The sequence below is a fragment of the Stegostoma tigrinum genome, chromosome 4, assembly GCF_030684315.1.
Source record: "Stegostoma tigrinum isolate sSteTig4 chromosome 4, sSteTig4.hap1, whole genome shotgun sequence".
Classification (NCBI taxonomy): Eukaryota; Metazoa; Chordata; class Chondrichthyes; order Orectolobiformes; family Stegostomatidae; genus Stegostoma; species Stegostoma tigrinum.
This window is the reverse complement of record NC_081357.1, coordinates 23902547-23915157: the sequence shown is the minus strand read 5'-3', so window position 1 is coordinate 23915157 and position 12611 is coordinate 23902547. Positions and strand designations below refer to the sequence as shown.

The following is a 12611-nucleotide window of genomic DNA, read 5'->3' as shown; positions in this document are numbered from 1 at the left end:
AGTCATCTTTACACGGACTGTCCTACATGTGACTCCAGACTAACAATTAAAGGAAAGCTGACTGATTTATTAGTTAGTTAGCTAAAACTCATTAGGGATGGTAAAATGGTGTGTCACAATTGCATCATGGAGGGAGCTCCTGGACACTGGTTAAGATAGAATTGATTAATAAACATCATAAAAAGATGTCCTGCTGGTTAAATCAATTGTAATATGATTAAATTTTACCTTCGGTCCAAACATAACAGCAACAGGTCCAAGACTAGTATTTCAAATTTGAAAAAGGACATGCAAGCACTAATGTTTAAAGTGAACTGGCAAATTAGGTTAGGGTCATTAGAGAGGTAGTGCAAACACGTAAATGGATATTCCAGAACATCTGAGGAAGGGTCACCAGACCTGAAAATGTTAACTGTTTTCTCCTCCACAGATATTGCCAGACCTGCTGAGCTTTTCCAGCAACTTTGTTTTTATTCCAGATCATCTATATGGATATTACAGAACATTTAGTAATACGTATCTACTATTGGATATTAAGACTGTTTGACTATAAAACATAGGAGAAATTAGGCCATTTCTCCTATCAAGCCTGATCTACCATTCAATCACAGCGATAACTTTCTCAACCCCAATCTCCCACTTTTCTCTCCATTTAGAAAACAGTGTATACCTCTAATCTTCCAACCAAAGTGGATGACCTCACAATTTCCCATATTGTATTCCATCTGCCACTTTTTTGTCTACTCTCCTAAACCGGTCTAAATCCTTCTGCAGGTGCCCTACCTCCTTAACACTAATTTCTCTACCTATATTTGTATCATTTGCAAATTAGCCAGAATGCCCTGTTCCCTTGTCTAGGTCATTAGTGTATGAAGTGAAGACTTGCGACCCCAGCACTGACTGCACTTGTCACTGGGTGCCATCCTAAGGAGCCGCTTTTTATCCCCACCCTCTGCTTTCTGCCAGAGAGCCAATCTTCTATCCACGCTAGCACTCTGCCTCAAAACACCACGGGCTCTTATGTTACTCAGCAACCTCCTGTGTGGCACCTTGTCAAAGGCCTTCAGGAAACCCAAGTAGATAACACACATTGGCTGTCCTTTGTCTAACTTGCTTGTTACCTCTTCAAAGAATTCTACCAGATTTGTCAGGCACAGCCTCCCCTTGATGAAGCCAAGCACATTTTGCCCTATTTTACCATGCACTTTCAATTATTCAGATATCTCATCCTTCACAATCCTTTTGCTTTACTCACTTCTTAAACGGGCATCACATTATTGATTTTCCAGTCCTCATGGACCTTCCCCGACTGCAGTGACTCCACCACTAATGCATCAGCATGCTCCTTCAGAACTCCAGGGTTTAGCTGAGGTGATTTATCCACCTTCAGACCTTTCAGTTTTTCTAGCACCTTCTCCTTTGTGATGACCTCTGCACACCCACCCCACCCCCCGACTCTTGAATCTTTGGGATATTACGTGTCTTCTGCCGAGAAGACTAACAAATTTCTTATTCCATTCCTCAGCCACTTCTTCTTGTCCAGTGTCATTTTCCAGCAGTCCAATGTCCATGTTTGCCCTTTAGATATCTAAAGAAACTCTTGCAATCTTCTTTTATATTACTGGCAATCTTATCCTCATATTTAATCTTCCCCCTCATTTCTTTTCTCATTGTCTTCTGATGGTTTTTGTATGGTTCCCAACCCTCTGTCTTCCATTACCCTTCACCACATTATATGCTTTCCTTGTCAGCCATGGTTGCCTCATTCTCCCCTTAGTAAACTTTTTTTCGTAAGGGTGAATTTTTGCTATCTCCCCCAAATTACTCCTAGAAACTCCCGCCATTACTGTTCCACTGTTTTTCCAGCTGGGGTCCTCTCCCAGTCAGAGATAGCAAGAACTGCAGATGCTGGAGTCACTCAACATATTGTGGAGTTGGAGGAACACAGCCAGGTAGCAACGGAGGAGCAGAAAAGTCAATGTTTTAGCTTGAGACCCTTCATCAGAATCCTGACCTGAAACGTCCACTTTCCAGCTCCTCTGATGCTGCCGGACGTGCTGTGTTCCTCCAGATCCACGCTGTATTGAGTCCTCCCTCAATCAATTCTGGTCAGCTGCTCCCTCATGCATTTTTAGTTGCCTGTCTCATTGCATAACACTAAATCCAGAATTGCCTACTCCTTAGTGGGGTCCAACACAAGCTGCTCCAAAAAGCCATCTTGTAGGCAGTCCGCAAATTCCTTTTCTTGCAAACCATTACCAACCTGATTTTCCCAATCAACCTATATATTGAAATCCACCACAATACGCACCTTTTTTACCTCCTGGTGTATCTTGTGCCCCAAATCCTGATGATGTTGTTTGGAGGCCTGAAACTCCCATTATGATTTTTTTCATCTTTGTGGTTTCTCAACTATACCCACACAGATCCTACATCGTTTGACCCTATTTTACTTCTTGCTATTGATTTAATTTCATTTATTAATATAAGGATTGCTTTATTAGTAAAGGTTACGCTCGAAGGGAAAAATTCCAAAGAGAGGACTAACATCTATGGTTAACCAAAGAGTTAAAGGCAACAAACAAAAAAACAGAAATTGTCAGAGAAACTCAGCAAATCTGGCAACATCTGTGGAGTGAAAGCAGAATTAACATTTCAGGTGTGAGCATCAAATATAGCCAAGTGGATTGAGTGAAGTGCAGGTAATTGTTGCTTCATCTGGAAGGATCATAAGCCACTATTTCCGCCATACCCAACAGCATGCTGCCAGACATGCATTCCCCTCTCCTCCCCTCCCTGGTCAGCATTCTCCAGGGACCATCCCCTCTAGGTCACTGGTCACTCCCCTTCTGCTCCCAACACCCCCAGAGCAGCTTCCCAAGCAATCACAGAAGGTATAAACACCTGCTCGTTTATTTCTTCCCTCCTCTGTATCCATGAGTCCAGCTACGCCTTCCACATGAATCAGCAGTTTATCCGTACTTCACTCAATCTAGTCTGTATTCACTGCTTGCAGTGTGATCTCCTCTACATTGAGGAGAAACACATACTGGGTGACCCCTTAGTGGACACCTACATTCAATCTGCCAAGCGTTCAGATGTCTGCCACTTCAACACGACCATATTCCCCGACCAACATGTGGCCTACTGCGGTGCTTCAATGAGGCTCAGCGTAAGCTGGAGAACACCATATACTTCAGCCTTCAGGATTCTATCAAGCTGAATAATTTTAGGGCCTGGACACTTATTTCTGTGTAGTTTACCCATCCCCTTTCACTGCATGGGCTGCTTTCAGCTCAGCCAGCCCATTTTCACCTATGCGTGATCCCCATTAGCCACTTTTTCTCCTTTTCTGATTTATCAGTGCTGAAGGGTCATGGGACCTAAAATGTTAACTCTGCTTTCTTTCCTCAGTTGCTGCCAGATCGGAGAGTTTCTCTGACAATTTCTGTTTTTGTTTCAGATTTCCAGCATCTGCCGTTATTTGTTGCATTTAAAGAGGCATCAGAGCTCTAAGCTTGCTGTGTTCCAGGTCAAAGCAGACCATTTTATTGGCATCATATCCATAGCATTTATTTCCTAAACCACCAAGCAGTAAGGTGGGCTATCTAGAAGATACACTTAAAGAGGTCACCAAGATTCCTTAAACAGCATCTTCCAAACCCCATGACCTTTACCACCTAGAAGGCCAAAGGCAGCAAATACATGAGAACATTACTTGCATGTTCCGCTCTAAACCATATGATGGCAAGTATGTTTTTCTCTCTTGTTGGTTCCTTTCCCATCTACTACAGGTCCAGCCACATCCTTTGGATTTAACCAGATATCAGGCGTGATGCTGCTGAGCCAGTCTTGGTAAAGGATATTGAAGCACCCATCCAGAATGCATTCTCCACCCTCTGCGCATCCTCCAAGTGACATTCAGTATATAGGAGCAATGATATATCAGCTGAGGGAGATTGGTACATGGCAACCAGGTGGTTTCCTTGGCCATATGTGACCTGTTGCCATGGCACATTGTGGGGTGCAGAATCAATGTTGAAGAATCCAGGGGAGATTTCCTCCCAACTGCCAAAACGAGACTAGCTTAATTTAGGCAGAGGGTCTGTTTCCATGTTGTACAGCTCTATGATTCTATGTATATCATGGTGCCAACACCTCGGTTCGGTCTTTGCAAGAAGGACAATAATAGCCAGGGACTGTAATGATCATATCTGAAACAGTTATTTTTAATTTATTCATGGGATGTGGGCTTCAAGTAGCACCTGCTCAGCGATACCCAGACCAGGGCCGTTCAGCTCCTGACCTCATTACAGCCTTGGTTCAAACAATGGCAGAAGCCAATTCCACAGGTGAAGTTAGAGCAACTACCCTTGATATGAAGGCTGTATTTGATCAAGTGAGGCAACAAGTAGCCACAGCAAAACTTGAATCAATGGGAATCAGATAACAAGCTGATGGTTGGAGTTGTAACTGACATAGTGGAAAATGGTTGTTGTTGTGGTTGTTGGAAGCCTGTCATCTCAGGGAGGGTGGTGTCCAAGGTGACAGCATCTTCGGCTGGTTCAACAATGGCCTTCCCTCTTACATAAAGGTCAAAATTGGGGATGCCTGCCAAAAATTGCACAAGTCCAGTACCAATCATGGCTCCTCAGATGCAAAAGCAGAACATGTCTAAATGCAACATGAACTAGAGACTATTCAGGCCTGGGGTTGAGAAGTGACAAGTAAGATTTGCACCACATGAATGTCAGGCAACGACCATCTCCAATGAGAGAAAAGAATTTAAACAAGAGCAGATCAGGAAAGTTAGTAACTCACTTCCTTATTCCTTCTACAAAGTCTGTTCGCAATCTATAAATCACAAGTCAGCAGTGTGATTGAAAACTCCCCACTTATCTGGATGACAGCAGCTCCAGCAACACAAGAAAATTGACATCAGTCAGGACAAAGTACCCACTTGACTGAATTCCTGTGGATGTGGTACCAGTCTGACCACTATCAACATGCAGGAGCAGCAGCATATACCATCTACAAGATGCAGTACAGAAATTTGTTAAACATCCTTAGACAGTACCTTCCCAACCCACAACCACTTCCATCCAAAAGGGGAAGGACTGCAGAACATGGGAACAATCACAATGCCTTCACTGTCACTGGGTTAAAATCCTGGGACTCCCTCCCAAAGGGCATTGCGGACCTACCTACAGCACATGGTCTGCAGCAGTTCTAGAAGGCAGCTCACAATCATCACTTGCGAGTAACAGGACTGGCAATAAAACGTTGGCCCAGTCTTTGATGCCCAAAAGAGAATAAAAAACTTCCTTTTCTTCTTGAATATCACACAGCATACATTCATAATATAAATCTTTGTCCTACAGTCATATCTCTAACAGATTATATTTGTTCACTTCAATTTGTAATATTAATTTACGAATATTGCATGCATCCAGAAACAGAGGTTTTGTCCTTTCTCTCCAAGGGAGTCTTAACTTTGAGGATTTTCTTCTTCAGAAAATGCAGGAAGAAATGTTCATTTGCTATATTGCTATTTTCCTCTCTTATTTTAACTCTACTCTTTGATAAACCACATCTTTCTGCAGTTGATCCCTTGCCCCCCACTATTTAAAACATTACTTTCCAGTAGCAGGTTCACAAAAACACAACTCTAGTTCAGGACCGTTAAGGTGTTGACTACTCTAAAGGTACAGCTTCAACTTTCCCCACCAGTGGTGTCAGTTTCTCTGAACCAAAACTCATTGCTCCCTTACCAATTTGAGTCATAGTCATTTGCTAATCTTATGTACACAAGGCAAACTTACACACAGCACTGGGTAATAAGCCAGAGATTATAGCCTTTGAGGTTCTCCTCAAATTTAGTGCCTAGTTCCTCGTATTCTCTATGTACAACATCTTTCCTACTTCCAGCTATGTCATTAGTCCTTACATGGATCACAACAACTGATCCCGTAACACTAACCCCCTGCCCACCCCATCTTTTCCAGTGCAAGTTCCTTTTCCCTGAGGAAATGTTTGAAACCCTGGAACCAAGGCGGCAAATAGCATTTGGTCTCTGCTGCAGAAAACAATGTCAATCCTCCTCACTATACTATTCCCATACTCTGTACATTTATTTCTCTCTCTTTCCCTTTCTTTTCCTACACCCTGACCAACCTATTGCACAAGTCATGAGTCCTGCACCTTTCCTGCATCACATTCACTCATGATTTTGTTCCTGACTGCTGACAAATCAGAACACCCTACCCTAAGGTGTGTGACTGGCTGCTGGTACAAAAAAAACCAAGATAACTTTCCCCCTCCCTTTTGTACTGGTTAGACTCAGAGCTGAAGCTGCTTCAGCTTCAGATTTACATTACTACAATGTGTTTGCCTGAACTGTAACTGTGACCAGGAGTTTCCACATATTCCAGTTTGACAAAGAAAAATCACCAGCCCTGGCATCCTCAATTACTTGACTCACTGTTGTTTTCAGCTAGTTCCTCTTGCTGTAGTAGAGCAAAGTAAATCTCAAACTCAGGTATGTACACAATTCTGTTGGCCACACTGTGATATTTTTCACCCATCTCTTACTGAAGTGAAAAATACATGATGGGGCCTTAACTGCTGCCACAATGAGTGCCTCCAATCTCATTGGACTTTAAAACAAATATTCAATATTTACCTTTCTGACTCTAGCTGACAACTTATCAGATTTACTGCATTCAAACTTCACCTTGATTTGTTTTGTAGGTCCAGAGTTCTTTATAAATAGTGAAAAGTCTATTGCAGAGGTCTAAAGAAACTTATCACTCTGGTAGGTACATTAATGATTAAAGTGTTATAAACATAGAACATATAGAACAATACAGCGCAGAACAGGCCCCTCGATGTCGTGCTGGCCTGTGAACTAATCTAAGCCCATCCCCTTACACTATCCCATCATCATCCATATGCTGATCCAAGGACTGTTTAAATGTCCCTAATGTGGCTGAGTTAACTACATTGTGAATAATTATCTGCACAAGATCAATAAAAAGCAGGCTTTTATACATTAAAAAAGAGTAGACAGCACAAGTATCTAGAGATTCAGCATACAATACAGTAGTAATCATGGTCAGCTGCATAAAGCATTGGATGGACCAAACCTTTGGCACTTGGAGGAGAAATGGAGTACCCTTTGAACTGTACCTCAGAGGCATTTACCAATTTCTCCTGCCCAGAACTCCCCTCACTTCATCTAGCATTTTTAAAATGCAATTGCCAAGTCAAAGTCAGCTCCTAAACTATAATACTAAGTGACATATTTGTAATATAACTAGATGCCAGTTTTGTAGATGTATTGGAACAGCTGGTACAAGGTGATATATCTTCAGTACTACAGTTAGGATGTTGTTAGGAAATATCCAGTTCCTTCAGCCATTTTTGTTCCACAGTAAATACATTGAAAACTAGCAAGGTGATGCTAGGGACTCATGAGATGGACAAGATGGATCATCCACACAGCACTTACTGATGAAAATGCTTCCACTGGACATACTCAGGCTCCCCAGTCAATGGTGCATGTATGTTTGTGGAACCTCTTAACAGTCCACTAACATTCATGACCAACTTGACAGGACCTCAACAGCATTGATCTGATTTGTTGGTTCGTGAATCACTCAGGTCAGGCTACCGCACGCTGCTTCCACCGTGTAGCACAAAAATAATCTTTTATTGAAGCCTTAAAATGTTAGCATATCATTTTTAGTTATGTCTGAAGCTGCTAATGCCATGCTCTCCTGCATTGCTCATCAAAGGAGGATTAATCACAATTGTTTAGTGGGGAATACACAAGACCACAAGCTTCCAGATTGAGACTGAATACAATTCTGCTGTTGATGACCCTGCATCTTGTAGTTGACCACACTGGAGCTGCTAGATCTGTTCTCAATCTATTCATTTTGATGGGTAGTAGCATCACACAACCTGACCGATGATATCTCCAGTATGAAGATACAACTTTGTGTTCACAGTGTAGTAGTAAATTCCTCCCAATACTGTCATGGACAGGAACATTATGTCAAGTAGACTGGTAATAGAGAAGTCAGATTCAGTTAAATCATAAGAATGTAAGAAATAGGAGAAGGAGTAGGCCATCTGGCCTCTTAAACCTCTCCGCCATTCAATAAGATCATGACAGATCTTTTTGTGGATTCCGCCTCACTCAGCAAGATAGCATCAATTGCTTCAGTGGGCAGGGAATCCCACAGATTCACAACCATTTAGGTGGAGAAGTCCCTCCTCAACTCAATTCTAAATCTGCTCCCCCTTATTTTGAGGCTATGCCCCTGAGTTCTAGTTTAACCTCCCAGTCTAAACAACATCCCTCCTTCTAGCTCATCTATTCCCTTCATAATTTTGTGTTTCTGAAAATGGCCCTTATTCTTCAAAATTCCAGTGAGCATAGTCCCAGTCTACTTCATCACTCCCAAGGCAACCATCTCAACTCTGGCGTCAACATTGTAAAGGGTAGGCAATGGCCTAGTGGTAATAATCACTGGATTGTTAATCCTGAGACATGGATAACATTGAGGACCCAGGTTCAAATCCCACCACAACAGATGGTGGAATTTGATTTAAGTACGATGTCTAGAATTAAGAATCTAATGACAATCGTGAAACCGTTCTCGATTGCAAGGAAAGCCCATCTGGTTCACTAATGTCCTTTAGGGAAGGAAACTGCCATCCTTACCAGATGTGGTCTGACGATCATGTGACTCCAGGCCCACAGCAATGTGATTGATTCTGAACTGCCCTCTGGGCAATTCGGGATGGACAATAAATGGTGCCTAGCCAGCAACAGCCTCATCCCATGAATGAATGAAAGGGAAAACAACCCTCCAGTGTCAGTACATGGCGATCAACATTAAAAGCAGCATTAGCTTCCTTTGGACATCTGTTGGCCGAGAAAAACAAAGTTGAAATACAGTAAGATACACCAACAAGGTGCATTCTTAGCTCACTTGCTGACAAAAATGTCATAAATTCTGAAGAAATACTACATTAATGGAAGGGAAAACATTGCAATTTGTATGTTAGGATTGAAAGTGGGAATTTCTAGTAACTTAGTTGACAGCTGCGTTAGGGTTAGGGTTAAAACGACATACCTTAAATATCAAGTGGGTGGTACTTACTATACCATAAATTTGGAAACTATAGCCTAACAAATAATAATAAAGCTCCGCTTCAAAAGGGGTAAAACAAAAGTGAATAGCTGAATGTGCAACAGGTTGATTCTGAATGAGTTGGTGATAATGTGATGCGGCTCTTCTCAGGGGACTCTTCTCTGTTCAGCTTTGGGTCGGAGATTTACTGGAAACCCAAAAGGTGAGAAAAAACAAAACAGATTCTGGTTTCTCCAGTGCTAGCAGCGACTCCCTCCCAACTGGGACCCAGTACACAACGGCAGACAGTTCCTGGGCCAGGCCCTGAAGTTGAGAGGTGGGGACCACTGCACTAACCACTGACAGATTTCATCACCAACTCTACTCTTTCTCACTGCCAATTATATCTGTCATCCTTTCCCCTCTCTTATTTCCGGCTAGTGGCCAGCGTTTCTACCTTTTGATTCGCTCTCCTCGCTGAGATCACAGCAACCAGACCACACTAGGAATTGCCAAAGTACAAGCACAATGCCAAGCCCTTGCCTACCGCCAGAAAATCTTACAGGTAAGCAGTAAGTGGATATGATCACAAGACAACACCAACTCAACTGTCATTCTGACAGTACATGAAATCAAAAATGGCGAAGCAAATCATAAAAACAGGCCCAAATTAGCAGGGTCTGGGCCCAAAACATCTGCCTTCCTGCTCCTCTGATGCTGCTTGGCCTGCCGTGTTCATCCTGCTCCACACCTTGTTAACTCAGATTCTCCAGCATCTGCAGTTCCTACTATCTGTTTACCTGTTGCACTCCTTTCAAGGATCTTTGGACATGTGCACCAAGATCCACCTGATCCACTGTACTTTGTGGTGTCCTACCTTTCATTGTGTACTTCCTTCCCTTGTTAGTTCTCACAAAATGCCCCATCTCCACTCTTCAGAGTTAAATTCCATTTGCCAGTGTTCTGCCTATAGGACCAGCCCATCCAAACAGTCCTGTACTAAAGCTTTCCTCCTTGCTATTTACCCTGACACTTGTGCTATGTGCAAACGTACCATTCAAACCTCTTAGATTAATGTCTAGATCATTAGTGCACACTAAAATGAAAAAGGAACCAGCACTGAATCCTATGATACGCTATCAGACCCAGGTAACACTCTGCCTCTTATCACTAAGTCAATCATAACCATGAAACAGTGATTGCTACCTCTAATTAAACTTCAGGTAAGGAACAAGGCAAACTATAAGACTAACTTGAAGATAATATTTTGCAGTAAACAAACTCTTCAGATCCACTGCACATTAAGCATGCAAAAATGCCTATATCAAAGCAAGGTGAAAATCTACAGCTGTCAAGAATTCTTCCCATCTTCAGCGCTTCTCTATTTAAAAGAAAACTGAATCACTGCACTTCATTAGAATCCGCAGGGCTTGAAAAAATCCGTCCTGATTTTAAAAAGGCAGAACACATTCTCACAACATGCAGGAAGAATTATCGCCTCAATTCCACAACAGAAGATATACGACCCATATTTACAACGGCAGACAAATTTGACAAGTGCAGTACAGCTTTGACCAGGAAAATGATATGCAAGATACCCTAAAGTAAACATGGCGACTAACGTCAACAATTACAGTATGCAAATAATATTATTTCAATACATGGAAGATAATGAGAATATGTATTTGTTTAAAAACCACACCTTTTGTGTTATTGGCGGTGGGGTGGCCATGGCTACCCTCTAGTTTTTTTTTAAATATATAATCCCTTGAGCTTCATAGTTAACTCAAAAGCAGCTTGTTCTGTTCTCGATACCGTAAAAGGTTCAACTAAACACAGGGAGCTGCATGGTGACCTGGGGCAAAAAGAGAGATTCCTCTTCACAATTAATGAAAAGATCTGCATATTTCCCCCCTCCTTCGCTGGATACAGTTCATTCAAACGATTTTCGCCTTCCTCGGACCGTTAAGTAGTTTCGAAATAAAGAGAAAGAAAATAAAACGCACAATCCCCAGCGAAAACACGAGAGCACAGCTAGGTCTGACAACATGAAGTCTCCCACACCGTGGGGTGCGTGGGTGGGGGTAGAAACACAAGGGTGGGAGGGTAACACCATTCAGAGGACAGTGCTGTGGGTGGTCGTGCACATTCTAAACTCACATGTAAATACGATTTTGTACGTGCACACGCAGTGAGACAGGCCGTTAGCAAATGTTCTAGCCCCCGGGAGGGTTAAAACAAAATGGCAAGCGAGACCACAGGCAGCTCCCAAACGACCAAACCACACACCCACGCCCCCACAAGAACACACCCACCCTGCCCCTCTGCAACAGCCCCGCAGTGGGGACGTTACTGCGGTGCTGTGGGCAACATTTTCACAACAACACAGGCCAGCTTACCTGCAGGTGTCGGCCCGAAGATACGAACCACGGGCACTCTGGTCACCTCGCTCTCTCGGAATTCCGAAAAGCAGACATCCAGACCCTTGATGGGGCTGGACATGTAGTAGTCAGCGGTGACAATCCTCACTGCAAACATCCTAAATACTTGGTGGGGGTGGGCAAAATAAATAAAGGAGCAGGGGGAAAATGCCCCAGTCCCTTTCAAAAAAAAGGCAGAGAGAGTCTGTAAGTGGAGGGGTTGGTGAGGGTCAGGCCGTACTGTAAGGTTTTTAATGGGGGGGGGTGGGTTTATTAGCAGGAGCAGGGAGGGAGGAGGGGGAGGCTGCGCGCCTGTGCACTGACTGTGCCCATCACGGTGCATCCATGGCCCCGGCCTCTCTCCCTCATCCTCCGGGCACAGCTTCCAGCCGCCTGCCCGGTGCCGCGCATCACCCCGGAGTGACTGACACGGCAGGCTTGTGTTGTTGTTGTTGTTGTTACTGCTGTTTACGGAGACGCCTCTTTCTGCCTGACAGCAAGCGCCGGCCTCTCCTCGAGCTGCACTGCAGCAACGGCTGCCACCGCCGCCGCCAGACCGGGAAGGAGGGGGGCGGGGTTCCGCCTGATCCCGCCTCCCGTACGCCCACCTTCCCCAATCCCCACTCTCCCATTGGCCTCAGTCCCGCCGCCCGCCCAGTTTCGCACACTGATTGGTCAGCGGCCGAGGCTCTGACAAGCGGTTGACATCTCGTCCGAGAGACCTCCCTCACCATTGGCTGGAGCTCTGCTACTTGCGTCACTGCCTTTCCGCCTGCGCCGATTGGTTTGTTCCACGCCCCCTTCGAGGGAGCGAGTTGATTGACACTGGGGTTCGACGTCGCTTTGCGTTGCAAGATGTAGATGTGGGCTAGCATAGGGCAGCACGCCGCAGTGCGATTTAGTTCGAGGCAACGGCCAGCTTTCCATTAAAAACTAGTGGTTGCATGATCCGGAGTTAGGTTCAGGAGGGTTGATTATCTCCATCGATGCATGGCTTCAATACCTCTGTCAGCTGATGTTACCATGATAGTCTCTCCTTCCCAACATG

The 12611-nt window shown here is 43.9% G+C and overlaps 1 protein-coding gene across 1 annotated transcript in view; it reads right to left on the bottom strand.

Moving 5' to 3' along the window:
• Window positions 1-12114, bottom strand: part of rev3l (REV3 like, DNA directed polymerase zeta catalytic subunit) — a 181868-nt gene extending 169754 nt beyond the window's left edge. Inside the window, exon 1 of the mRNA XM_059645215.1 lies at window positions 11543-12114. Within this exon, the coding sequence (XP_059501198.1) occupies window positions 11543-11906 (364 nt within the window). The 5' untranslated portion in view covers window positions 11907-12114. The remainder of the gene's footprint in view (window positions 1-11542) is intronic.
• Window positions 12115-12611: the final 497 nt, after the last annotated feature.